Genomic DNA, 27,411 nt, shown 5'->3' on the forward strand with positions numbered 1-27,411 from the left:
CGCGCCTTGCGTGTCCGTCAGCGCAGGCGCAGTGGGCGCGGCCTCGGCAGGCTGCCTGAGGCGGCGTCTCGGCGGAGCGCAGGAGGAGGAGGAGGAGGCGGCGGCTGAGGCGAGGCTGAGGCGGCGGCGGCGGCGCTGGGGACGCGTTTCCCTGGAGACGGCGATGCTCCCCTGCGCGGGGCCCGGGGGCGGCGGCGGCGGCGGCCTGGGGTCGGTCTGGCGTCTGAGCCGGGCGAGGCCCCGTCGGGGGTCATGGCCAGAGAGGAGCCCGAGGGCGGCGGCGCTGAGGCGGAGAGGCCTGGCCGTGAGGCGCCGGGCGGCGGCGGCGACTGCTCTTCTTCCTGCCGCTCTTCCCCTTCGCCGCCGCCTCCCGCCGAGGGCCTCCGCTTCGGCCTGGTCCCCGCGGAGCTCCACGCGCGGCTGCTGGACCAGCGGGACTACCGGGGCCGCGTGGGGGCGATGGGGCAGCTGAAGCGGGTGCTGGGCGAGGCGCCGGCCGCGTCCCTGGCCTGCCTGCCGGCGCCGAGCCTGCTGGGCCTGCTGAGCCTCCTGCGGGCGCTGCTGGACGACTCCAACTTCAAGGTGGCCCTGGGCGCCCTGGAGGCGCTGCGCCTGCTGGCCGCCCGCCTGGGCCCCGCCGCCGGCTCCCGCGCCCGCCTGGAGCCGCTGGTGTCGGCGGCGGCCAAGGTGCTGGGCGACGCCAAGCTGGCCGTGCGCCAGGAGTACCGGCAGCTCTTCCTGGCGCTGATGCGCGCGGCGGGGCCGCAGCCCGTGCTGGACCTGCTGCTGCGCCCCGAGCACCTGCGCCACCGCAACGCGCGCGTCCGCGAGGTGGTGCTGGCCATCTCGGTGGCGGCGCTGCTCACCTTCCCCTCCGAGGACTTCGAGCTGCCGGCCCTGGCCGCCGCGCTGGCCCCCGCGCTGGCCGACGCCAAGCGCCGCGTGCGCCACGCCGCCCTGGAGGCCTTCGCCGTGCTCGCCTCGGCGCTGGGCCCGTCGCGCGCGGGGACCCTCCTGGAGGCCGTGGACGCCGTGGAGCTGCGCGGCGACGGCGAGGGCGTGCTGGGCGCCGTGCAGGCGCGGCTCGCCAGGAAGACGCTGCCCCGGCTCACCGAGAACTGGTTCGTCGAGTACGCCGTGCCGCTGCCCGACTCGCCCCACGCCGGCGGGCGGGCCGCCCCCTGGCCCCGCGGCGCCGACACGGACTGGCTGCTCGAGGGCAACCGCATCCAGAGCGCGCACAGCGGATCGGCCGGAGACAGCGCCCTGGCACCCTTCGCCGAGCAGGGCGGCGGCTGCCCCAGGAGGGTCCTCAGCGCCGGGAAGGGGAAACTGCCCTGGGAGAGCGACAGGCCCCCCGCTGGACGCGGATGCTGCTTCGCCAAGGCCAGCGACGCTGCCACGGTGAGTCCCTGCCTCCGCTTCATCGGGTGCCTTCCGGGCAGTTGGCAGCACAGCTTTCCAATTCTAGGGACATACCTTTTAGACGTGCACCTTTTCGGGACACAGTAATTCAGTTTTACTAGCATCTCGGACTTCTAACCCCTTTCCAGTTGCCGGTGCTTCATCACACATAGTTTGGAAAGCTGGTTTACTGTCATAGACCAGCAGTTAAAAAATAGCTGAAAGACAAAACTGTAGAACAGAGGTAAGGTAACTATAAAAACGGAAGGACAAAAGTCGCTGACCAACAGGTTAAAACAACTAAAATTGTAACTATTAGCAATCCAGTTGAAGACCTCACAAGATTTCATAAATGGAATACTAGTGGTGTTTCTCTAAGGCTCACTGTCCTTGTTTTATCAAGGAGGGGAGGTGGAACCAGGGCGCTCTTGCCCTCTTGCGCATTTTGCACCTGGCTGTTGGCACCTGACATCTCCACCATCTGGCTGGCACACGGCAGCGTTTATTTGTTGCCATGGTATGGTGTGAGTCAGGTTTTAGCTGGACAATATATTTGTCATCTAGGTTTAAGGGGTTATATGGCGAATAGCTTTTATATCTCTAGTTTCTAACATTGCTCTCGCCCTCCTGGTCTAATACCCACAATAACCCTGCAAGGTAGGTTAGGCTGGAAGAAGGCAGTCACTGGCCTACAAGGCAACACGTAGTGTGGGATTTGAATCCTAGCCCAGAGCCGTGGGGAGGGTAAGCTTGGCAGGTAGTTTAGAGAAGCAGATGTGTTGGATGGGGCAGCTATAGAAGATGGAGTGTTCTTAGTTCAAGGTAGGGCGACAAAAGATACATTTCTAGCCTTTCCACTCAAGGTGGCATGTGTGGTTCTCCCACTCCTTGTTTTATCCCCACAACAACCCTGGGAGGTAGGTTAGGCTGGGAGAAGGCAGTGAATTGCCCCCAAGGTCACACTCAGGGAGCTTCATGGCCAAATGCGGGATTTGAACCTTGGTCTCTCCCAGGTCCTAGTCAGACACTTGTAACCACTGTGCCACCACCGGCTTCCATAGGGTAGGTCAAGGAAGGATACTGACAAGCTGGAACGTGTCCAGAGGAGGGCAACCAAAATGGTCAAAGACCTGGAAACAATGCCTTATGAGGAACAGCTTAGGGAGCTGGGTATGTTTTGCCTGGAGAAGAGAAGGTTGAGGGGTGATATGATAGCCATGTTCAAATATATAAAAGGATGTCATATAGAAGAGGGTGAAGGGTTGTTTTCTGCTGCTCCAGAGAAGCGGACACGGAGCAATGGATTTAAATTACAAGAAAGAAGATTCCACCTAAACATTAGGAAGAACTTCCTGACAGTAAGAGCTGTTTGACAGTGGAATTTGCTGCCAAGGAGTGTGGTGGAGTCTCCTTCTTTGGAGGTCTTTAAGCGGAGTCTTGACAGTCGTCTGTCAGGAATGCTTTGATGGTGTTTCCTGCTTGGCAAGGGGTTGGACTGGATGGCCCTTGTGGTCTCTTCCAATTCTATGATTCAAGACGAGGAAATGGCTGTTCACATTTTCTCCAAACTGGCACCTGCCGAGTAGTGTGGATGCTGCAGCTTCAATGGTGTGGTCTCTGCACTCCGCAGGAGCCGAGGGTTTTGCAGGTGCAGTAAAGAGCTGTGGGGAGGGAAAGCTCAGCAGACAGTTTGGAGAAGCAGGTTCAATGGATGGGGCAGCCTTAGAACAGGGAACAATCCTTAAAGTGCAAGGTGGGGTGACGAAAGGGGCATTATGACTCTAATATGCCTGTGGTTAAAGGCTAATAGTTCAGCACATTAGAAGCTTGAACAGCGTTGTTGTTTTTTAAGGTAACGTAATACCTTTCAGCTACCCATCACACACTTCTTGTCACACCCTTGGAAATGTCTTCATAGGAGCTAATGGTGAATGGCTTCCCTGGTCCATCTACCCAGATATGTTTAGGGTTACATCAGCTGAGACCAAAAAGGAGGGTGGGAGTTCTTGGTCCAAAAGCTTATTTGCCTCATCTCCTGGAGGCAGTTTTTCATCCCCATAGACCACCAGGCAAGTAGCTATTTGCAAGCTTGTGCTATCCATTAGACTAGGGCTGTCCAAGTGGTAGATCATTGGACCCGCCACAAAAAGCTTTGACTTTCAAAAAAAACGCTGAACAACTTTTGTAGATCAATGCCAGTTTTTTAGATTCAGAGTAGATCTCAGTCTCTTGAAAGTTGGACATGCCTGCATTAGAGCATCATTATTGTTTTATTATCCAGATTTGCTGACTTTGGGGCACTGTACTCTTGCACAGGTCACATGACTAACCAGATTCAGCATAAAATCAGACTCAGATTGAAGCTTGAATTTTGCAGGTACCTGTAGAATTTCAGGGAGGAACTATTGTGGTTTCCCCACTCTAATTTTGCTTTAAGATTACTACCACTACTACTGGGCTTGTAGTAGTTTGTTACTTACTGAAAAATGTAAGTTTCTTAGGATTTTCTTCTGTATTTTAAATGTTTGTCAGTTGAAAGATGGATTTAAGCAGTATAATTCTCATGGTCGGGCATTGATTCTTGAAAGTAGCAGCAAAAAGGTTTCCCAGGATCGTGGAGGAAATTAATTATTACCTTCAGGCACATTCCAGTGAGCTCATATTTTGCTACAAATTAACACAAGTTGTTCAGTAATAGCTAAAAGAATTTATAATGAGGAATGTTCATAGTGATCCAGTAACGGTGGTGAAAGGCAGTGGAAGACTAGCAGCCGCAGAAATACTGAGAGGAAGGGTAATATAATGAAAAAATCCTCTCTGTTTGTCTGATCAGCTTGCAGATTGTTCTGTTACGAGTGTGCTAGAAAATAGGCAAAAGTATGGTACATTTCTTGAAAATGCTGGAACATTTGTAAGACGGCTACCCAATTAAAACATATATCCTGCAGGCTCCCCGTGGTCTCCCAAAATCCAGATTCAGCACAGTTGTCTATTGCATGTGACCACATAGCTTTCTAGTTTTACAAGGAAGAAGGCTGAATTGCATTTTAATGCCTCCTCTGTCCTGTTTCTCTTGCAGCTCTCGCCATCAAACGATTTCCTGCAGTCTCCAAAATTGAGGCCTTCGCAAGGTAAGTGCTACATATGTGTGCCGACCCAAGTGACTCACTGTCATGCGATGGTGCAAAGGAAGAGGGGGCCCTGTCCTCCAAATCTTCCATTTGCTCTTAATATGACACAGGGGGTGGCATTCCCCACCCCCAACTCTGTGCTGAATCTGGGAGAAGTGCTTTCTGCTAAAACAAAGCCACAATTGGCTACAACCCAGTAGATTTTATCACAATCCTTTTTTAGAACCCTTTGATCCAACTGCATACTGGACTGATTTGGCTCAGCCATGGTTTGTTTGAACATGTAAACTCTGGCCAGTAAACTAACTGTGGTTTGTTCCAGCAATGGTTTGGCATTGCATCTGAACCCAACATCCTTGCTTAATCTCAGTTTGTTTGGCCACTCCATACCAGAAGTGAACCAATCTACAAAGGCACATGACAAGAGCCTTTGCTGGTCTGTAAGGCAACCTGGGATTTGTTGAACAAACCATGGCTTCCTGTTACGAGTGAGCACAGCTGTTGTCAGTAGGGATTTCCCATGGGTGGGGAGAGAGTGCTCACACTGCAGAAATGAAAGCAGGGTGGATAAAAATCAATATTTTTTTAAAAAAAAATAAAAATTGGATTTTTTTAAAAATTTAAATCAGATTTTTTTTCATTTAAATTGGATTTTTAAAACAAAATGCTTTTGGAGGAAAAATCTTTCTAAAGATAGTTTTCTATTAAAGTTACATTATAATCGAAAGGCTATTCATCAGGAAATAAGGATTTGTTTTAAGTTATTCATGTGTGCTAAGGCTCAGTCTAAGTTTTTGTAAAAGAAACCCGTTTAACAACATCAGTTAACAAACATGGATACATATGCTATAATGTTATTGTTTAGTTAATTAAATTGTTATTAAGGAAATGATTATTTTTCTCCTTCCAATAAAGTACAGCAGAAAAGTTGTCCAAATATAAACAGTTAATTACTAAACCTCACAAAAATTTCGTTCTATGTATTTCTAATAGTATAACCAAATCAGTAATTTTTGATATAACTGTAAAAACTACTCTGAAAGTTTATTATTCCAAAAATGAAACCTTCATTGGGTTGTAAATATTAAGATTATACCAGCAAGAATGAATCTTCCTGTAACAAAGAATGGTTTAAATCAAGTCTTACTGATGTGATTTAAATTGATTTGTTTTAAATCAAATCTACCCTGAATGAAAGAGCAACCTGAGCACTAATTTGGCTGCTTTAAGGAAATGACCCTGAAGAAGCTGCTTCTGTTGTCCTGGAAACCTTTCCAAGAATCTTGGTTCTTTGGGGAAAGCCCTAGACACTGAATGAAAAGGTCTATGGAAATAGCAGAATCTAAGCCAAGCCCCTGAACTTCTTTTAAGAAAACGTTGTTATAATTATTCCTCCATTGCACAGTTCAGTTCTTGCCTTTTTGAGTTTTTCTGTCCCATCAGAAAGGTACGGTCTTTATAGTCTTTTATTTGCCTGTGAAAAACCTTTGTTTTCCAGCAAGCCTTTTAAGTGGTGTTTACTGACACAGAAATCCCTTTCTCTCTCTCTCTCTCTCTCTCTCTCTATATATATATATATATTTATTTGTTGGTGGTATTTTTTATTATTAATTTTTTCTAAGCTGTTTCATGGGAAATGACTAATTTCCCCCTTTTTAACAACTGTGGGAAAGTTCAGAGTAACAAGTAGTGGCGATGTGAGTGAGGAGAATGCCTGGAAGTTGGCTTGGAGCCTGCCCACATGTTATTGTCCTACCTATGGCCGCATTCCTCCCTTCCTTTTAAAATTGCAGTCATCTACTTTTGAAATGAATGTGTGAGTAAAGCAGTTTTCTTATTTGGTGAGTCCCTCATCTTTAGGAGAGATTGAGCTACTGTACTTCTAACCCTCTCCTCTTCACCCTCATAGCTAGCAGAAGTGCTAGCTATTTCCCATTCCTTTGCATTTGTGTAGAAAACGTGGTCTTGGTGTGGGGCAGATCACTGAACCCCACTGTCTTTCTCAGTTAGGGGTGGGGAACCTCCAGTCCACGGGCTGAATTCCATCTGGTGCAGGTTCTGGTTTGGCCTGTGAGGCTGTTTTCCCCAGACCATGGCCACCTACCCAACATACGCGATGCCAGGTAGAGTTGTGGGTTTGATTGGATGCACAACTCAGTTCCCCATAGCGAACTTGAGCATACAGTTTGAAGTCACCACCCCATCGCCTGGCAGTCCGTGACTTCAAGCCTAGTAGGTCAGGTGCCCAGCTCAGTTCCCCGGTGGGGAACTGAGGACCAGTAGTCAGGGACCAGTAGTCAGGGATGATGGGAATTGTAGTCCCAAAACAGCTGGAGGGCCAAGTTTGGCCATTACTGAGCTAATGGATCTGAAAGCTGTAACCAGACACCAGGCTATCCCTGGGAAGGTGCTAAATCTGGTGTATTTAACTGGTTTGTAGGAAGTTATTGCCAGGCCTGTGCCAGTCCTTAAGCAGGAGAACTTAATGGGAGTGAGTCTGGAATGGTTAGCATATTTGTAATAGTGACTCCTGAGGAAGTTTTTTTGCACTCTCGTAGTAAGAAGGAGCCGGGCTTTGTCACGTTCCACTATAGTATTGAAAAGGCCATGCTGGACAAGACCAGCCTTGCTTTGCTCCCTTTGTATGGGCATTGCATTGTGCCCCTGCCTCTGATTGGACTGTGCCAGTTTAGAGGGACTTGAGAGCTCATTTAGGGTGAGCTCAATTAGAATGCAAGTGTGTGTGTTTGAGGGGCGAGCGGGAGACATGAAATTACTGCATTGTACTTTCAGTTGTATGTATTTTGTGTCTTTTTAAGGGCTGCTTTTGATTTTTATCTTTCCCTGTCCTGGATCAATTAGGGCAAAAAATACTTAGGAGAAACTGCCGTGCCACTTTCGATGTGCCCCGAGAAAAAGGAACTCGGTCTTTTCTGTGTCTTTCCAGTTAAATTATTCTGCCTTGTGCACATGAAGAAAGCTTGTTGTAAGGTTGCCTTGGGAGCTTCTTCACACTTGGTACTGGGAATGCTCACAGGACGTTCCAGAGTCCCCAAAGAAGTGCATGAACTCCCAGAAGAGGGGCTGTGTGCTTGCGTGCCTGTGTGTGGTCTCTTTGCTTGCTAAAGTTGCTTTTGAAGTGTTAGTGCTTATGGAAGCTTACTTGACTGCCCTTTCTTTTTTGCTTGAAAGGTGTGGTGGCCTCTCATCAGCCTCATATTCCAGGGAAATGCGGGCTGCTTGGTTTCTCCCACACTCGCGGGAAGAGCGGCAGTGTGGATTCTGATCTGCAGTTTCTAGGACTGAGCAATCCCTGGCAAGATAAAGGTATTTGTAGAATAACCATCTTTTAAGCATTTGTGCATGCCAGACCCATTCCAGTGTGCCCTGTGCATTGCATATAAGAGGGTGGCTTGCATTGATCCAGATGATTGGTTCAACTGGCAAAGCACTTGCAACGGTTTTCCGGGCCATGAGCAGAAGTCTTTCCTGGCTTTCTGCTGTCTAACATCTTTAACCTGACATGCACAGAGCATGGCCGCAGAACTGTAGCAATAATAATAGGAGTCATTATGTTCTGAAGCCCTTTAAGGTCAAAGCTCTGTGCTATTGATTACTTCCTCACACAGTGAATGCATGTATGGGTCAGTTTCCTCCTCTGAAATGAATGGTGAGCCCTTGCAAGCAGTGAGTGCCCAGTGATGCAGATACAGCGGCCTTTTTTCTTCTTTTGCTTGTTAGGAAGCAGGAACACTGGCAAAGAGCACGAGGAAAGTATGGAGCCCAGCTCATTCAGCCGGCCTTGGGCACAGGACCCTTGGTTCTTCCTCCAGCCCAACTGCTTATTCACCAAACCTGTAGTGCAGAATTACATCTGCGGTAGGGGGCAGAGAAGGAACAAATTTTGCAGAATAATAACAAGAAAGATTCCACCCGAGTGTCATGTTGATTGGATGGACTCAGCTAATTTGCATATAATGAATGATATATGAAATTTGAAAAAGTTATCTGGATACAGTGTTGGGGAAATGTCTTTAAATTGCTGAAGTTCTGCTTGGATCTCCAAGTAACAGATATGCCGGTAGCCTGAAAAAAATAAAATAAAATAAAAGTTGTGTGCTTGTTTATTTAGAGGTGATTTCCCTGCCAAGGCACCATCTGCTCTGGTCACCTCCTTTCCTCCTTCAATCTATGCACACACAGGCACAGCTCACCCACCACCAGTGCTTCTTGATCCCCTGCGATCATTAGAAAGGGCTCCTGTTGTCCAGTGGAAGTAAGAGTGTGCAAAGAACTTCTCTCAGACAAGGAGCAGCACAGGCAGACCATTTAAATCCAGTATTTACTTTAGTAATCTGGTGTGGGAGGAAGTAGCCTGGTGAGCACCTTGTCTTTTGGATTTTAGTCTCTCCAGTGAAGCCAAGGTGGCAGGACCCGTTTGTAGGCCACGGACCATCAGTTAAGCAATGTAACATGTCCTTTTGATATGCTTTTGACTTCAAGGAAAATCTCTCGGTGTGACTGGTGCTTGGAGATTGGTTATCAGACAGGTTCGACAAGAAATAATTTTAAAATGGTTGTGTTTCCTTTCATGCTTCTTTAACCTGGATTCTGTGTTTCTTTTCCCCTTCCACCCAGTGTGTGCCAGCCTCAGTTTCCCCAGCAAGCCTCAGCGGACCTTCTGCAGCCCACCTGAGCATGCACCGCCTCTCCTGGGCTCCCACCCCAGCCAAGCAGCTTTCATCCTTCCGTCCTATCCATTCTCATCACCCAGGCACAGTCCAAAGCACACCTCCCCTCCTGCGGACTCGCTCAAGAAGCCACAAGACTTCTCTAATTCCTGGCCTCTGAAGAGTTTCGAAGGGCTTCCAAAACCTAGTCATCAGAAGAAGTTTTCCAGCCCGATGGCAGGAGAGGACGCAGGTACGAGCCCTGGCGGAAATAGCTTGATGCAGTCTCCAGTAATGCATGCTGAACCTGGTATGGAAGGGTTGCCAAAGGCGGAAAGAGAAGGAGAAGGAAAGTGCCACCTCACCCTGCTGCAACCCAGTCTCCAGCAAGGGGGTCTTCCTGGGCCCCAGGAGGGAGGAGGGAGGCTGGGGTCAGCACTGGCAAGAAGCAGGCAACCATGGAAATCTCTGCGTTTCTCCTTTGCACACGGCTTCCCCCACACACTTCCTTTACATGTTACTGATCAGTAACTAAGCATCTGCCCAAATAGGGGGAATCTTTCTTTGCCTCTAGAAAGGGGTTATAGCTTCAGGAGTTGGCAAATTCCAGAGAAAGGGAGTTTCACAGCTGGTGAGTAACTGGCATTGTGGCAGGACCGGGGGGGGGGGGAGGGGGAGAAGAAGCTGTCTCGGGGTCTGCAGGACTCAAGTCATTGAGGGATTTATAGGTCAAAACCAGAAGAGGTTAATTCGGTGTCCAGGGCAGTTGTCTATCAGCTCCATCTGGTACGCAGGCTTAAACCCTACCTGCCGGCAGACTGCCTCGCCAGAGTGGTGCATGCTCTGGTTATCTCCCGCTTGGATTACTGCAATGTGCTCTATGTGGGGCTACCTTTGAAGGTGACCAGGAAACTGCAACTAATCCAGAATGCGGCAGCTAGACTGGTGACTGGAAGCGGCCGCCGGGACCACATAACACCGGTGCTGAGAGATCTACACTGGCTCCCAGTACGTTTCACAGCAGAATTCAAAGTGTTGGTGTTGACCTTTAAAGCCCTAAACGGCCTTGATCCTGTATACCTGAAGGAGCGTCTCCACCCCCACCGTTCAGCCCGGACACTGAGATCCAGCGCCGAGGGCCTTCTGGCGGTTCCCTCATTGCGAGAAGTGAGGTTACAGGGAACCAGACAGAGGGCCTTCTCAGTAGCAGCACCCGCTCTGTGGAATGCCTTTCCATCAGATGTCAAGGAAATAAGCAGCTATCCTAATTTTAAAAGACATCTGAAGGCAGCCCTGTTTAGGGAAGCTTTTAATATTTAATGCTGTATTGTTTTAATATTCAATTGGGAGCCGCCCAGAGTGGCTGGGGAGACTCAGCCAGATGGGCGGGGTATTATTATTATTATTATTATTATTATTATTATTATATCTAGGAAACAATATTAAAAGCCAATGTGGGCTGTGCATCAGTAGTGCAGTATGTTGTTCCCTTCTGTATATGAAAAGAACTCTACTTTTAAAATGTTCTGAACGTGTTCTGCCTGTGTGTTTTCTGATGCAGAGGCAAAGCCACAGGATACGCCTCCCATTCAGCTGAAACCTGCCTTTGTGAGATCGCCAGCTTCGCGGAGAGGCCTGAGTGGAACAAAACCAGTGCCTCCCATCCCCAGGGGCCTTAGTCCCTTACCTGACAGAGTGGAAACCAACGTAGTGGGACACAAGAACGGGGAGCCAGAAGACATCTGGCTGAATGAGAGGGACAGGAAGCTGGCCATTGATCTTTCAGAGTTGAATGTCAATGAAAAGGAGCTGGATGAGGAAGAGGTGGGGGCTCAGTGTGGTGTTTTTACTGTTACGAAAGGGTGAATAGCCAAATTATTTTCCTGGACTTCCCATAGAATGTATACACACAGCAAACACAGGTTTGCTTGTAGTTTCTGTATTCCATGTTGCTTTCTTATCATAGGCACTGCCTGGGGTGGGGGTGGGGGCGGGTGAGATGATGATTCTTTTAAACAAAATTCCTGCTCCTCACTCCAGCATCCAATCATAGGGGGGGCAGCAAGTAATTCTGTAACCTCACACTTGCGCTTCCTCACAGTATCCAGCCGGGATCACGTCTCTTCCCTTCTTTTCAGATGCAGAGTTCTCTCCGCTCCTTACGTAACAGTGCTGCCAAAAAGAGGGCAAAGCTAAATGGCAGCACTTCCGATCTCGAAAGCCCAGACTCTGTCCTGAAACTCGACCTGACCTCAGAGTCTCCTTCTTGCTTGTCGTCCCCAAGCACCAGCTCCTACAGCGAAAGTGGAGTGTATAGCCAGGAGTCCGTGACGTCCCCGCTTTCGACAGCCCCTCAGGGAATGAGAACAATGTGAGTGTCATTCATAGCACAAGGGGAGGAATCCACAGCCCATGGCTAGGAGTAAGGGGAGGTTTCGTTATCCCGTGCGGGCCTTTTCCTGGAGGTGCTGGTGGGAGGGTACTGAACCACCTGGGATTTCCTGCATTCAAAGCAAGTGTTCAGTCACTGAGCTGTAGAGGGGCAGTCCTTGTGTTCTTTTGGAGACTTCAAGGGTTGCTGAGCCCTGATGGGGGCGGCTGGGGACATGTTATGCCAGTGCTCCAGAATATGCGCTTGCTGAAGCCTTCCGGGTGCCCTTCTCCGGGCTCGGTAGTTTGTGCTCCTTGCCCCTCATTTGAACTCCTATAAACAACAGTTAAAACAACAGCACACGCATAGAAGCAGTGCATATCCAAGGCAGACACCAACTGGGACCAAGGCTTTAGAAGGCATGTTGAAAGAGAAACTTGAACTTGCCATCCTTGTTCTGGGTGCTGGGAGCTGCCATTAGTGGCTCCAGTTCTGTGTGCAGTGAAACACCCACTTGGAGGGATGGTTTCTCTGGGCCATGTGAAGAAGTTCTCCATTTCTCGTGTGTTCTCGGTCCTCGGAGAGCTGGTTCCTTCCCGCAAATTCTCTCGGATGAGTAATGGTGAAAGCTGGAGCACTTTGTGCAGGGTAGGAGCGAGTTAACAAAAGCGCCTTTCTTGCTGCCACAGGTCGGACATATTCCCTCTCCTTGGAGGTAACTCCCAGCCAATGAAGCTCTCACCAACACGGAATCGAGGTCCTGTAACTGTGGAGCAGAGTTCCAGCACAGGTAGTCTGTAGGGCACATAAAGAGAGGGGGGTGGATTTAATGGGGGCCAAGTTGCTCTGTTTGCAATGTCTGTGGATGCTCCAGTGGGTCTCCCTTTGTTGACCTTCCAGGTCAGCGAAAGAGGGTGGGCAGGCAGCAGCCTTAGACCCAGCCAGCTTTTTAATGCGGATTTGCAATCAGGTCGCATCCTATGTGGGGGTTGGGCTCTAAAGGTTGGACATAATATGGGGAAATGCATATAGCAAAAATTACGTTTTCATTGGGCTGGGAAAGGAAGGCAAGCCTCTTCCATGTCTCTGCTGGCTCCCCTCCTCCCCATGTAGTGACTCCCAGAAAGGATGGAGGCAGGCAGGCAGGCAGAGAGAGGGGGAGAGATGGGAGGAGGAAGGCTGGCAGAGAGTGATGCAGGCAGAAGAAAAAGGAGACGTAGCTGAACATGTAAAGTTGAATTTGCGTAAATACAATGCACATAGGATGTGACTCAATTGTATTGCTGGGAGGGGTCGATACAATCTACACATTAAGAAAATAAAGGCACTGCAAACTGTCAGCATATTACTTTTGATGTCCTAGAATGACATGCTTTTTATGAGATTTGCCTTAAAGAAGTTAGTAACAACTTTGACTTGGCATTTGGCTGGTATTGGATCAACTTTATGAAGCAAGGTTTCCTGTCAGAAAAACATAGTACAGTAGTGGAAAGGTTTCTACCCCAGCCACATTACCTACTGGGTGTTCTGCTACTTCCCCAAACATGTACTGAGACCTAAATTCTAGTTTTCCTTGAACTATCTCCCAAAGCCCATATGTTAACTCTTTTCATCGGGTTGTGACAAAAATTCGCCAGGCAGATCTGCCCCCTGCAAGCAGTTTCTACACACAGAATTCACACTCTGGCCACTTTGGGACGGGCATTTGCAAAATTAGGTGGCTTCCCGTGTTGCTCTTCGGAACAATTTGCTATGGATTCTGCCTTCCAGGGATAATGTTCCATGAAAAAGCAGCTTCCAGCGTGAGCATCAGCGGCCAGCGCCTGAGCTACGGGAACGGATCAGGAGATTATGAAGAGGACAGACAGAAAGTGGCATCGCCTGCCATCCTTAAAGGGCAGAGTAAAGAGCACCAAAGGCACTGTAAATCCACCAAAGGTAATCAGGGGGAGGGTGCCACTGAGTGGGCAGCTGGAAGGGAGGGCCTTTTACTCTACTCCTCTAAATTTGGGCCTGAATCCTCTTAGTCTTCCTTCCTGATGCTCTGTGTGTAATAGAGAGAGAGTAAAGTGCTGCCTTCAGATGTGGTAGTTTCTAGCTTTTCATTTTAAGGTTAAACTGGAGGGATGTTTCTGGGGGGCATGGGAGTGACGGCACACATGTTGGACCTGATCCAGAGCTGTGTGATGCTACAGTAGGCATGCAGGGCCTCCGCGAGAGCATTTGCTTCTCTGTCTTTGGATCAGGCTCCTGAGGGCAAGTGGAGGCCCACCTTGTGTACTGGATCCACTGGTTTGGGCTGTTGATATGAAATGCAAAACCAGAAGGGAACTTTCTCAATGTCGTGGGTGCAAAGCAAAAATAACTTAATGAGGAATTATAGGTAGTTTTAACACCTGGTTTTTCTTTGCTTTTCTAGGGTTTACAGGGCCCACTTCGAGTTTACAGCAGCTAACTAGCTTAGACTTCATTTCACCGAGTGCCTTGTCAGAAGACTCTGTAGTCATTGTTGGAAAAGGTATTTCGAACAAGCACATGTTTATTACAATGCTTCTTCTGCTGGCCTGAAAGATAGTCTCACCCCTTATACAGCCAGTCAGTCACTGCTCTGCAGGTGAGGGCCTCCTTCAGAAACCATCCTATCAGGAGGTCCACTCACCCCAATGGAGGAATTGGACCTTTAGTGTCGCCTCCCCCCTTGAATATTGGACAGGCGCCGTGTCTGTTGCCTTTTCAGCACCATCTGAAGATCTTCCTTTTTCAATAGCCCTTTTCAATTCCCAGTCTCCATTTGGAATGAAATTGTTCTTAAGATGTTTCATCGCTTTTGCCAGGACTCGTTTGGGGAAAAGCGTGGGATATAAATTTCATTGATATATAAATAATAAAGAAAATGATCAGGAAGGCTGAAAATATATTTTGCTTTATGATCCTTGTTGGAGTGGGAGGTCACATGGACCTGTGCAAACATTTCCTGCTGAGCAAATAATATACTCGGTGTGTGCAAAAAATGGCACATTGGTCACTGTGCTTGCCTTTTCCTGCTGGCAATAAAAGAGGCAAAGAAAGGTAGAAAAGAAAACAGTTCCTGCGCACATTGAATGACATTGGTGCTGTCGTCGCCTTGTTTAAACCTGTGCATAAAATGGTTGTGTTTAAAGAAATAATGTGTGCCAGGAAAAAAAAACATTCATCATGAGTGCTGGATCTTACATGATAACCCAATGAGCCATATATCTATTTTTAGGAGTGTTTGGAAGCCCGCCTTCAGCTCCACTAAGTTATGGTCAGTCCCTGATATTCTCCATGGAGAATGGAGATGCACCTTCGTTCAAGCAAAGCATGGAGCCGCTTTCCGGGATCTACGGGAGAGCCGTCCAACAGCAGAACCCTGCACTTTATTTTGATGTAGAAAACGAAAGAGATGTAAGAATGGAAAAGATGTTGCAGACGAGCTTTCTGAAAATGCATAATGCACCTGTGTGCCACGGTTTCTGCGATCACATTTTGTTCTTGTTGATGTTGTTTAATGTGTTAAGATGTTGCATGTGGCCAAATAATGCGCCTACAGATAATGGGCTCAGGAACGAATTGCAAATAGTTCCTGATACAAATTGCGGCACAGTGACAAATGCTGACATGATCCCATTCTACTATCCTAAATGGCTCCAGCAAGTTTAAACAATAAAGCACAAGCTTTTTTTCACTAGGCTACAAAATGCTTAGTGAGGCCCTATTTTTTTCTTACTCTGGTTAGCAGAATAGAGAGAGACTTACTTTTCACTTTGGCTCATTTCTCCTTTGCGCTAAAGTATCTGGTACAGCCATCTGCAGCCTCTTAGCAATTGCTGACCTCTCAATAGCTGATCACTCATGGATATGCAGTGTCTTGCAGAGTGCATCAGAGTTAACATCGCAAACATGGTGTTCTTTGCATGACTGTTTCTTGAATCATCTTGTTTTTCTGCTGTATAAATGTTCTTTTGAGTACCAAAATGGTGTGTGTGTGTGTGTGTGTGTGTTTGAAAAAGTGAGGAGATGATTGTGAGGGAAAGGGGACTTGTCCTGTTTCTTTACTGAAGTGTTATGTCGCTTCATCCATTAAGATAGTGTTGGCCTCCAGGAATGAAGTCATATGACTGGAGAATCCACCAATAATATTCAGAAATTTTGACATTCAGGTGTCTCTTGAAGACTTTTCATGCCAACGGTCCTTCGTAGCTGTTTTATTTTTGATGAGCCTGGCACATGCGTTTGCATTTTTAAAACATTTTTTGTTTTTACATTGTACGCCACCTTGATATTTTTTTGATAACAGTGGGTATAAAAATACTTACTATAAAAAAGTACACTTTCCTGTTCTATGCAGATGAAAGTTGCCTTATCCAAATCTGCCCGGGAGAAGATGAGACAGAAGAAGAGAGAAGAAAAAGAATATCAGGAAGTTAGAGATCTTGAAAGAAAAGAACCGCACACTTGGGAACTGCTTAAGCACAATGAATCGGAGAAGAAGACAACCGAAACCAGTAAGCCAAGTTGTTGTTTTTAACTGCTCTTGCAATGCCACCTTGTAAATAAGCCTGTGAAAGTCACTGACCTTCAAGTCCAGCTCCATCACTTATTTCTGTGCTGTGCATGGAGGGAGAAGCCTTTCTTCCTCTGGCAGGCTGCTTGGTCTCTGTGTGCAGATCGCAGAGTAAGGATGAAACACTGAAAGCAACAGTGCTTTAAGATCCATTGAGCTCTGTTTCTTACTCCAAATGCGATTTATTTCTGGTGTGGTTTGGGGTGTGCGTAGCACTTGTTTCTCTAAATCGGCTGGGGGCTGTACAAAGATTAAAAGAGGCTTGTGATTTAAGTAACTTATGGAGATGTGCTGTTTAATGAAATCTGGTTCTTTGCGCTTAGGAAATGCTGCTTTCAGTCCTCTGTTGAAGAGAATGTCAAGTGTAAAAAGGGCACAGCCTTCGGTCTTGCTAGAATCAGGTGAGACGTCGCAGCTCAGATGTAAAAAAGAGATTGTTGCAGTGTCAGATATTGTGGGGTGTCTCAGATAGGTTGCTTCTACCGTTGGGAACATCTGTCCATCCCTGGGGCTGGGGCTGCATCTGGTTGCTCTGCCTATGCAGCCACATGCTTGTCATGTGTTTCTAGTCCCATTGCACTTTTTGAATCACCAACTGGGCAATGCTTGCAGGTGAAGTCTCTCTGGGTCCACGAATGCAGTTGAAAGATCGGGTGCTGTCTGTCACGCACAGTCCAGAGATAATGGAACCATCCGAACTGAGACCCTTCCCTAAACCTGAACTTGCTCTTTCAGAAGCCCTGCATTATCTTGCTGAAGATGACTGGTAGGTGACCCAGGTTATCTTTCTCTTCTTTATTTTTATTGACTTTGTCATGCAATCAGCAATTAGAATTGAAGTCTGCCCTTTGCTGCTTGCATAGCTTTGTGTTGTTTCCATTTTCAAACACAGGGAGAAGAAGATTGAAGGCCTGAACTGGATTAGGTGCCTCTCTGCCTACCACCCTGATGTGTTGACGGCAAAGCTGCACGAAACCAGCCTGTCTGTTGTTCAGGAGGTTAACCTCACCTCTCCTATCTAGATCTTTTCCTGCAATTTTTTGGCTGATGGTTTTGAGGGGAGCATTTTTACCTCCCCTGAAGCCTTTATCTAAAAGTTTGATTGTTCATTCAGCTTGTTACTTCCACAACGTATGGCAAAATCCTAACCACGATTCAGTCCCAGCTAAGAGGGGTTAGGGTCACAGCCTAAATTCGCAAGCACATAGGGCAGCCGATAATTTTATGTTAGATACTGAAGTTGGGATTTTGCTTGGCTTCTTTTTCACGTCTGTCAATTAATGGGATGCAGGTAAAATACTATTTTTGGTGGCTTTTTTGGCCTACCAAGCCTAAGCAAAGATGGTCCTCGAATTCAGTCCCTCTAATTTCATTGGCATTTTCTACTGGACTGAGTTGGGGCTGCAGGTGGTTCTGAATTATAGAACAACAGCCATGTTACTTTGTAGTGGCAAACAAAACAGTTGATTTAACAGAATGCATATACCACTTGAGTGTAACAAAACCTTTGAGCAGTTTGCAAGAAATTAAAATTACCAGTAACAATAAGTAGTTAAAACATTTGAAAGGCAGTTAAAACCAGCAGTAAACTAAAAGGAGATTAAAACACATTGGCTTTTCTTTTACATGTCTATGTAGGCTTGCCTAAACAAAAACGTTTTATGCAGGTGCTGAAATGACTATAAACAATACACCTGCCTAATTTTAATAGGCACGGAGTTGCAAAGTGTGGGTGCTGCCACACTAAAATATTTTTTAGGTTTTTAAAAGAAGAAATGTGGAACAAGTATTCTGTGAGACATGTAACAATGCCAGTTCCGCAGAATGGGCCCTTTGGGGTAAGGCAACCCTGCAGGTAAACTCTTCCCAAGCTGTTAAGGGTTTTATATACCCGTAGCAACACCTTGTGCCTTGGCCAGTGGCAAATCTGCAACCAATGCAGATCTCAGAGCACATGTGTTACATGCTGACAAGGTCTCCCATCAGCAGCTTGGCTGCAGTGTTCTGCACTGACTGTAGCTTCCAGGTCAAGCCCAAGGGAAGCCCCACATAGAGTGCATTGCAGTTATCCAGCCCTAGAAGTCCCTGTTGCCTGAACTACTGTGGTCAGGCTCTCCCACTCCAGGAACAGTCGTAGCTGCCATGCCAGTGGCAAAGCTAGACCCAGAAGCGCCCTCAGACTGCAAACCTGCTCCTTCAGGGGAGAGCAAACCTGTCCAGGGCAACCATTTCCTCAAGACTAAGGAAAGATTCTCAGTGTGTCTGCTGTCTCATCTGGATTTAAGGCAACTGTTGCATTTGCCTTTTGCCATCATCATCTGACTCAAGGTCTTTTCTTCCGCACAGGTGAAGAATTTGCGTTCCGTTGTTTCCCGAGCTGCCGTGGTTTGCTTAGGGGACTTGTTCAACTTCCTGAAAAAGAGCATGGATCAAGAACTGGATAACACGGTGAAAGTCCTCCTGCACAAGGCTGGGGAATTGAACACCTTCATTAGGGAGGATGTTGACAAAGCCTTGAAGGCCATGGTGAACAATGTGACACCAGCACGGGCGCTCTCGTCTCTGATCAACGGAGGCCAAAGGTGAGCCTCTTGAAAATTTTGCACTGGGGCTCTGCAAAGCTTCTCCTGCTTCTTATTTGCTCCTTTGTAGGCCTCTTTGTTGTCAAACAAATGTAGTTCATAGTAAGAGCCAGTGTGGTATGGCGGCCAGAGTGTTGGACAGAGTGTTGGGGTTCAATCCCGCTCTTGACCATGGAACTCACTGGATACGACCTTCGGTCAGTTACTGCCTCTCAGCCTTACCTTCCTCATGGGGAGGAGGAGGAGGAGGAAGACTTAAGTGTGTCACCTTGAGGCCTTGGAGGAAAGGTAGGGTTGAAATGAAATGAAATGAAATGAAATGAAATGAAATAGCAGTAGTTAAGCCTTGCTGTGTGAGCTCCTCTGGAAGAAATGGGACTTGCACAGGAGCACTGTTGAGATGAAGTCCGGTTAGAAATTTGTACAAGCTGTTTTGAAAGGTGTGCTTGGTAGAAAGTTGGGACAGGCAAATTCTGTGTGAGTGCAGAAACCCTGTCACATAAACCAGTCACTCATCACACTTCAGAAAAGTCTTTCTTTCCTGCAGCAGAACTTTGAGAGAGCTGCTTTATTGTTTCCCCTCCTGAGCAACAGTGATTCATATGAGTTCTTCCTTGGTTGCTGCTTCTTCTGCATGAAACGAAACTGTCCGTTGGTGAAAGGTTTCGTGTCAGCGCATTCCTACAAGGCACCTGCTCTCTGGTCCAGATTCCGTTGGGAGAATGGAGCGGGGCTGGTGATTGGTCAGCCGGCCAGATCCACTGCTTTAACTCCAGATGATCTCCACATTGCTGTGATCAGGGGCTTAAAGGAAAGGTTCTGGTGTGTGCAGCTGTGGAAGTTTTTAGGGTCTGCTTTCAAAATCATTGTTTCGAGGCCAGATAACCACACACCTCTCTCTTGTGGATGTTTCCCTTTCTTCTCATTCCCATTAGCCACTTGAACACAGCAGTGAGAAGATGTGCGGCCCAGCACTTGTCAGATGTGGTGGAGCACATGGGGCCGGGCCGAGTGTTGTCGGGCATTAAGGATGTGACCGACAAGCTTCTGTCTGCAGTAGCCAAATTTGTCCAAGACGGATCACAAGAAACAAGGTGGGTGAGCAGAGGCAGAGCTAGAAGGAATACGGGCACTTGTTAGGGTGCTGTGATCTCCAGCTTGTCTGGAAACCTAGATTCTAGCTTCGCACATGAAGAAATGTGAAGATTTAATGGCAGAAATAGTTGACGGATCAGAGACAAGGAAGGAAATGAAAGAAGCTCATTACATTTTTTCCCCAGCTGATTTTTCACGCTTGAAAAATATGAGAGACAGAATAACGAGGAAAACACCCAGAAACCCAGAAGACAAAAGTCTTTCTGACTGGCCACTATTGTTCCCATTTTACAAAAGGACATCTTTACTCAGAGTTAAAAACTGATCTACCCCCTTTTTTTGGGTTCAGATCAAAGTTGTTGAGCTTTTTTTAAAGGAAGGAGGAAGGCCAATTTCCAATTTTTGAGGGGTTCAGGTCAAAGTTGTTGAGTTTTTTCAGGGAAGAGGTAAAATGTTGAGCTTTTTTTAAAGGGGAGCCACAGTTGTTCAACTTCTTTGGGGGGAGCCAATGATCTACCAGTGATCTACCGCAGACGTCCAGTGATCTACCGGTAGATCACAATCTACCTGTTGGACATGCCTGACTTAGAGCATATATTTATGGTGCTTCATAATGTACATCCCAGGGAGGTGGGGCAGGGTGTGAACAGCCCTGAGATCTACAGGTGAAGGACAGTATACACATTTAATAAATAGACAATGAGTCTGTGACTGAGCTCGGGTATCCTCAGTCAAGCATTGGGTTATGTTCATGGCTGTAAATCTACTTGGTTGATTTGTGGCGGATGCAGGTACTATGGGCGGAAGATGCTCTTCACTTTGATGACACATGCAGACTTTGACAAGATGCTTGAAAAGTATGTGCTGCCAAAGGACTTGCCTTACGTGAAAGAGACTGTCAACAGCCTGCGACAGAAGGTAGGCTGGGAAGAATGTAATGCCACGTATAAAAACAAGAGGAGGGAGGATTTGTCAGATTTTGGAAGCAGTGGTGAACTTACCGCTACTGCCAAGGTTTTGCCAACTTGACAATTCCAGCTTCTCTTTTGAAGAGTCGGGACAGATAGCAGAGGCCTGTCTTTGCCGTGTTCTCTGGTTGTCACTTAGATGACACCTAAAATACCCAGAAATACTTTAGACCAGGCACCCCCAAACTGCGGCCCTCCAGATGTTTTGGCCTACAACTCCCATGATCCCTAGCTAACAGGACCAGTGGTCAGGGATGATGGGAATTGTAGTCCAAAACATCTGGAGGGCCGAAGTTTGGGGGTGCCTGCTTTAGACCATACAGTATATGATACCCTTCCTGAGAAACAATCCTTAGTTCTAATTATCACAGACAGTGAAGAAGCTCACTGGTCTTCCCTCAATAGCTTTTCACAAATCCTGCTTTCAGTCCCTGGCTTGTAAGATAATTAGTTGGTCCACGTTACAAACAGACACAATTATTGTTTGCTGCTGCTTTTATTATCTTGTCTGAGAAACTATCCTTGGAGGCTGATCATTAGCCTCCTGACCCTTGGGTTGTTTCAGAAACTGACTTAACTGCTTTTAAAACCCTGTAACTAATGCCCTTTCCACCCTTTCTCATAAATATTTTTCCTTGTGCACCCCCAAAATTTGCTCTTCAGGTGGAGAGAACTCATGAAACAGCACTTGGCGGGCGATTGTTCTGTCTGGCAAGTTGATGTGCTTGTGCAGATGAAACATTTGCAATAGCACAAGGTTGAATTCTACCCTTAATTTTTTAACCCAGATGCCCTCTTGGAGTTTTATCCAACGGTAATCCTACTCAGAGAAGACCCCTTGAAGTTTGTAGACATCTTAGGCTGATTCATTTCAGTGGGCCTTCTCTGAATAGAACTTAGTTGGCTATAACCCAAAAGACCCTCCCTGTCTTTGTAATGCAATTTCAGGGTCTGGGGGAGATGCCGATAGTCACACCCTCAGCCAAGGGCGGAAGAAGGGGTCACACCAGCAACATGGACAATTCGAGATCAGCCTCTGTGTCGCGAGAAGCACTCAATGCTGGTGACAGGTACAGTTGTGCCTTCCTGCTTCAAAACCTTTTGGGGGCGGGGCACATGGGCTAAGGAGTTGGGAATCTCTCCTGCGTAGCTAACTGGACGGGCCTTCTCCGAAGTTATTACAAAGGCTGCAGAAGTAGGAAAGTTCCACTGCAAACCTCGACGTTCTTCTTTTCAGCAGAGAGATTAGAGAAGTACGCGAAATGCCCCGGAAACTAGCTCCCCGTAACGCCTTGGAAAGTGCGGAATATGTGAAGGTCATAACGACCCTACTGAATGCAAAAGATTTCCGGGATCGAATTAATGGAATCAAGCAGCTGTTGGCAGACACAGAAAATAACCAGGACCTTGTTGTTGCAAACATTGTGAAGGTAACTGTTTAAAGAAAAAACCCTCAACATCCTTGTTGGAGCTAGCAGGAGATACCATAGAGCAGAAACCATGAGATTTAAATTGGAAAATATCATGGCTCTGAGGGGAAATGGAGGAGCGCTCTAAACAAAGGAGGAGCCTGTTTTGATGCTATAGGTAGAAGCACAGCTATATAGGGGGAGAAATGATGCATGTGACCACCGTTCCAGCTAGCCCTGTGTTGTTTACTGCAACTGGCAGCAGTTCTCAAAGGGCGTCTTGTGGCCCCACCACTGAAATGTACATGGAAATGCAAAAGTGTTTGATCTCTTTATGGGACTTTGCATGCCCTGCCCTCCTCCTGGACACATGCTCTGCTCACCCCTTTGCACCATGGGATTTGGACCAAGACCCCTCATGGCCTGGGACTGGGCACCAGGTTTAGACACTAGGGACTGTTGCTAGGGTTCTCCCTGGCACAAGGATGTGTTGCAGAGCCTTTGACAAGTTAGCCTTTTCGGTCTCGGCTGCCGATAAAATGGTCAGTAAGAATTTACCACACTGCAGAATGAGCAGGAGAACAGGTCGGAAAGGAGCCTGGTTTCCCTGCTTCCTTTTTGATTATCTGAGATTAACTTGTTTTTCATATACTGTATCGGCTATTTCTTAAACAAAAGCAGCCCAGAATTCTAACTCCTTCACTGACTGTAGTTTTCAGAGATGATGGGATGCACGCTGACCAAAGTGGTCTGCAGCCTCTTCCTTTGTTTTGCCCTCCCCACAAGTGTTGGGAGTAGGCCACTTGGTGTGTGCTGTTGTCATGGGGCGTCCACCGTGTTTAGATCAGCATGCAGAGCCTGGTCAGCTCACTGCCTCTGCGTGAGGAAATGGGCTTCCAGCTGCTGTGGTCCTGTGCCCTTGTCTAGATCTTTGATGCCTTCAAGTCCCGCCTGCACGACTCCAACAGCAAAGTCAACCAGGTGGCCCTAGAGACAATGCACCGCCTGATTCCTCTGCTGAAAGAGAAGCTGTCCCCCATCATCAATATGCTGATACCTGCCTTGGTGGACAACAACCTGAATTCCAAGAATCCAGGCATCTACGCTGCTGCCACAAACGTTATCCAAGCTCTTTGTCAACACTTAGGTAATGGGACCCTTTCAGCTACCAGCCACGGTTCAGAAAACAAGGTTGCGAAAAAGAATTCGCAGCAGGTTTGGGGCTGAGCAACCAGGAACTCTTGTTTCTTTTCCCACTGCTCAGTTTACGCATCTGTTCACTGTGCAGATGTTGGCACACTGCTGCTTTGTGTGTGCTTGAGGAATGTTTCCAAACTGGAGCAGGCCTTCAGCCAATTCTGATGGGGTGGGTGGGTGTTTAGGATTCCAAAGGCCTCATCCTGTATACTTCCCTGCCAGGGAATTCCAAAATAGCCCCTTCCTGGCTATTCTGTATCAAACACAGGATAAATGTAACCCTCCTGGGACTCCCATTGAGTTGGTTTTCTGTGTCCCTCCCTCCTCTGCATCTAGACAACTACCTGCTGCTTCAGCCGTTCTGCACAAAGGCCCAGTTTCTGAATGGGAAAGCCAAGCAAGACATCACGGAGAAGCTTGCAGGTAAGGCTCTTTTGCTTTGCTTCCGTGCCTTCGTACCCGGAGTTCACCCTTCCAGTATGAGCCTACGCAGGACCTGCTTGCCCGAAATTCTTTACTGCTCTACAATGGCGTAGTTTGCTCTGCAGGGTCCGTGATGATGCCAGGCAGCTTGGAAGGTTGTTGGCAACCTAAAGGGTGTAAAACCAATGTGAAATAGCCCATTGATGTCCCATCCCATTATAGCAGCTGAAAGCAGAGCAGTTGTTTAAGCTTAAGAACAGAGGAAGCCGCCTCACACACAGTCAGGCCATTGATCCATCTAGGACAGTACTGTCTACACCAGGCATCCCCAAACTCAACTCTCCAGATGTTTTGGGACTACAACTCCCATCATCCCTAGCTAACAGGACCAGTGGTCAGGGATGATGGGAATTGTAGTCCCAAAACATCCGGAGGGCCGAGTTTGGGGATGCCTGGTCTACACGCATTGGCAGCAGGGGTCTCCCCTAACCCTACCTGGGGATTGAAGCCAAGGCCTTCCACTGCTCTGCTGCTGAGCTGGGCCCTTCCCCACAAAGCTTCTTTGGAGCACCATGGGCTTAATGGATGGCCTTTCCAGAAGATGCTCTGACTTTGCATGCTTTTAGAGTTGCATTCTTGCTCAAGTTGAGCAGGCCAAGCCTCCTGCTGTGCATTTGGTGTGACCAGTTACTCCCCCTCTTTCCGTCTCCCCCCCCTTTTTGTTGTTCTGAATCCAGAGCTGGTGGTGGAGCTGTATCCTCGCAAGCCTCACGCTGTGGAGCAGAAGGTCTTGGTGGTCCTGTGGCACCTGCTGGGCAACATGACAAACAGCGGCTCCTTGCCCGGAGCTGGCGGGAATATTCGGACAGCCACTGCTAAATTGTCAAAAGCGCTTTTTGCACAAATGGGTCAGAACCTGCTGGTCCAAGCTTCATCCCAGTCCCCCCACATCAAAAGAACTCTGGAAGAATTCCTTGACCAAGCTACCTGAAGCAGACTGAGCAGGTGCAGGTGTGTGCATGAGTAAATGCACCTACATGGACAGTACGGTTCCTACAGGTTACTGAATAGCTGACAGCAAACTATTTTCCATGGGGTCGAGTGGAGCACCCCCCTCCCTCGCTGCATTCCTTCACAGTGCCTGTGCTTTTCACGTGGAAGTGGATTTGGATCGACTGCTTTTAATTACTGGGTTTTCCTTCCCCCTGGTGCACGTCCTAGGCCGAAACCAAAATCAAAATCAGTATGATGCTTGGGAACTCTCCCCCCTCTGGTGCTGTTCCAAGAATTCTGTGGAGTTGAGGAATGGATGTCTTGCGAAAGCAAAAGTCAGCTCTGCTTGTTTGCACTCTTCTTTAGACTCGGTGGGACAATGCCCTGTGTGTGTGCTAACGAAGATGAGATTTTAAAAATAGGAATAGTTCTAATCATGAAATCATGTTATGGCATGTCTTCTCATGTAGCCTTAAGAGGGAGGGGGGAAAAACTTTTGAGAGGCACATTCATAAAGAACAGGGTTCTGTGTGATGTTTGTGGAAAAAAATTGTATTTTTAAAATCAGTCCCAGTCATGATTGTGCAGTGTTCGCTTGCTTTTGCTGCTGCTGTTGATGTATTACATCTGCTTGACAGTTGGGCATCATTATCTGCACACTCTTGTAAAACTTTTAACAGGTTATAATGAAGCATGTTGACCAAAATTTATAGAAAACAAATAATTTTTACATATTTTGAACAACACGTCTTAAAAGAAATGTCATGTTTTGAATATAGCTTCCATATTTTAGTGTGAAAAATAATACTGAATTTATCTGTCCAGAATTTATAAAGGTGTTCAAGTTTTCTGCCCTGCTGTGCAATCCTCAGCGATCTAGTGCCAGTTATTCCTTCTGCTCTCGAAATTTTACCATCTACAAGTACTGTATTCATTTGAAACACACAAAACAAAATGTTATAAAAAAATAAATGGATTTATTTCTGTAAAAATGATTCCCTCATGTTGCTGGACTTGAAATTTACTTTGGGAGCTTCAGCATAAAATGTATGCAATGAAAATCCCCATGGAAGGAGGGGGGAAGTGGCAGGCAAGATGCACCATTCTGGAAAGAAATTGTTGGGAGGTCAGGATCGGACCATTTAGCTCACTACTGTACTGTGCATAATTAGTCTTCTATGTGGAAAGTTTGCGAGTTGGGGATATCCTATGCTGCAGCCATATGAACCTTCTAAGAAAGTTCATGTCAGCAACGCCACTTTCAGAGATTGCTTTATGGAACAAACCTTTTGATGGAGGGAAGAGGTGAGGAGTGGGGGAAGCAGACACACTAATCCTCTTTTCCAAAGGATTGGCCCCATCCTTGCAAAGTGTAACCAAGGGTGTCAGGGGTACTCAGCTCATGGCACAGCCTCTATTAAGGGGGAGCAGTGGGCTTTGTCCAGTTGGGGGGATCTGGAGTGTGTGTTCCTAGCATTAGGCAAGCAGGATAGGTTAGGGATTGTGCTGCTTCTGCCCAGCAGTCTCCCTGCCCTGAGTTGACAGCTGGCCCAACACGTGGGGAAAGACACACTCTGGACCTTGTTTTCTTGACTGGGCAGGAAGAGGGTGGTCTGAAAGTGGGGGGCATGGACATCAGCCCCGGTCAGATCACTTCCTGTTGCGAATCAGGCTTTCGGCACCTTTTCTCCTCCACGAAGGCGGGGGATCTACCAGTATTAGGATGGCCCAGCCTCAGGGACTCTTTAGCAAGAGCTGGGAAATAGCAGCTCAGCTAAACTAGATCCAGAAAACACCAACTGGAGAGCAGCATGAGGCGTAGAGGAACAGGCAGGGGATGGCTTCCCAGGTCCCAATAAAAATGTCACCCCCACCACACGGGACGTGGACTGCTCTCTTACTTAAGAGGCTCCTGCGGGGCCACAATGTTGAGGAGCTTGAACTTCTGATGTGTAAACACAAAAGCACACTTGAGCTCAGGGGAAATAATAGGTAATTTTGCTGTGGGGATCCTACTGGATGCTTAGATGAGAAGTTTGGTGCCTGCAGGTATTCAAAGAAGATAAATCACTATATGGGTAAAAACCACAAATTTAAACTGTTTAATAGATGTGCAATTGTTTCTTGAACATCTTAACCAGGATATTTTTTATATAGCCTGTTTACTCAAGGTGGTTTTTATTGTATTTTCCTTAATCATATGGCAAATCCCATCTTACCTCATTTTTTGGCAATTAAAGTGTCCATTTGAACTGGGCTATCAACTTGTTTTGCTGCATCTATTTTATACATAAAATAACGTCCATAAGTTATGATCCAATTTTGAGAGTAACTGCATATACTTTTTTTAAATGTGCTTTTCTCAGTGCTGCATGGTCAGGAATTGTTCCTCTTTGACTAACCCTCCATCCACTCACATCCCATTCAATGCTCTTTTCAAAATGACTTGCTGGCTTCCCGTTCTGCCACACTTCAAACCTGCCTAGTCTCCACTGCTACCCACCAGAGCAGAGAGCCTCATGGGCACAATTTGCTGCCCATGAATGTTACCCTGAACAGCTGTCACCTGACAAAGCCTGGAAA

At 47.3% G+C, this 27,411-nt stretch overlaps 1 protein-coding gene across 3 annotated transcripts; it reads left to right on the top strand.

Moving 5' to 3' along the window:
* Window positions 1-76: 76 nt before the first annotated feature.
* Window positions 77-27,092, top strand: TOGARAM1 (TOG array regulator of axonemal microtubules 1). Of its 3 annotated transcripts, none has more exons than XM_060268373.1 (22): window positions 77-1,404; window positions 4,484-4,535; window positions 7,728-7,862; window positions 9,174-9,458; window positions 10,767-11,029; window positions 11,344-11,576; window positions 12,266-12,366; window positions 13,347-13,514; window positions 13,996-14,094; window positions 14,824-15,002; window positions 15,946-16,111; window positions 16,485-16,562; window positions 16,774-16,927; window positions 17,054-17,159; window positions 18,508-18,743; window positions 19,679-19,837; window positions 20,630-20,756; window positions 21,755-21,876; window positions 22,047-22,236; window positions 23,143-23,362; window positions 23,749-23,835; window positions 24,573-27,092. In XM_060268373.1, exons 1-22 carry the CDS (start codon window positions 253-255, stop codon window positions 24,824-24,826), a joined length of 4,566 nt encoding a protein of 1,521 aa, XP_060124356.1. In that variant the 5' UTR covers window positions 77-252; the 3' UTR covers window positions 24,827-27,092. The 3 variants fall into 3 exon arrangements, with proteins under 3 accessions (XP_060124356.1, XP_060124331.1, XP_060124387.1); XM_060268348.1 differs by having other exon boundaries at window positions 78-1,404; window positions 22,044-22,236; XM_060268404.1 differs by having other exon boundaries at window positions 79-1,404; window positions 15,946-16,102; window positions 22,044-22,236.
* The last annotated feature ends 319 nt before the right edge of the window (window positions 27,093-27,411 follow it).

This window comes from Zootoca vivipara, chromosome 1 (assembly GCF_963506605.1).
Source record: "Zootoca vivipara chromosome 1, rZooViv1.1, whole genome shotgun sequence".
Taxonomy (NCBI): domain Eukaryota; kingdom Metazoa; phylum Chordata; class Lepidosauria; order Squamata; family Lacertidae; genus Zootoca; species Zootoca vivipara.

What these genes read in the sequence shown, in the direction of transcription:
- TOGARAM1 (XM_060268348.1), top strand. Translation starts at nt 253, where the DNA reads ATGGCCAGAGAGGAGCCCGAGGGCGGCGGCGCTGAGGCGGAGAGGCCT. An exon ending in AGGCCAGCGACGCTGCCACG is followed by an intron (nt 1,405 to 4,483) that starts GTGAGTCCCTGC and finishes TTTCTCTTGCAG; the next exon opens with CTCTCGCCATCAAACGATTT. An exon ending in CATCACGGAGAAGCTTGCAG is followed by an intron (nt 23,836 to 24,572) that starts GTAAGGCTCTTT and finishes TTCTGAATCCAG; the next exon opens with AGCTGGTGGTGGAGCTGTAT.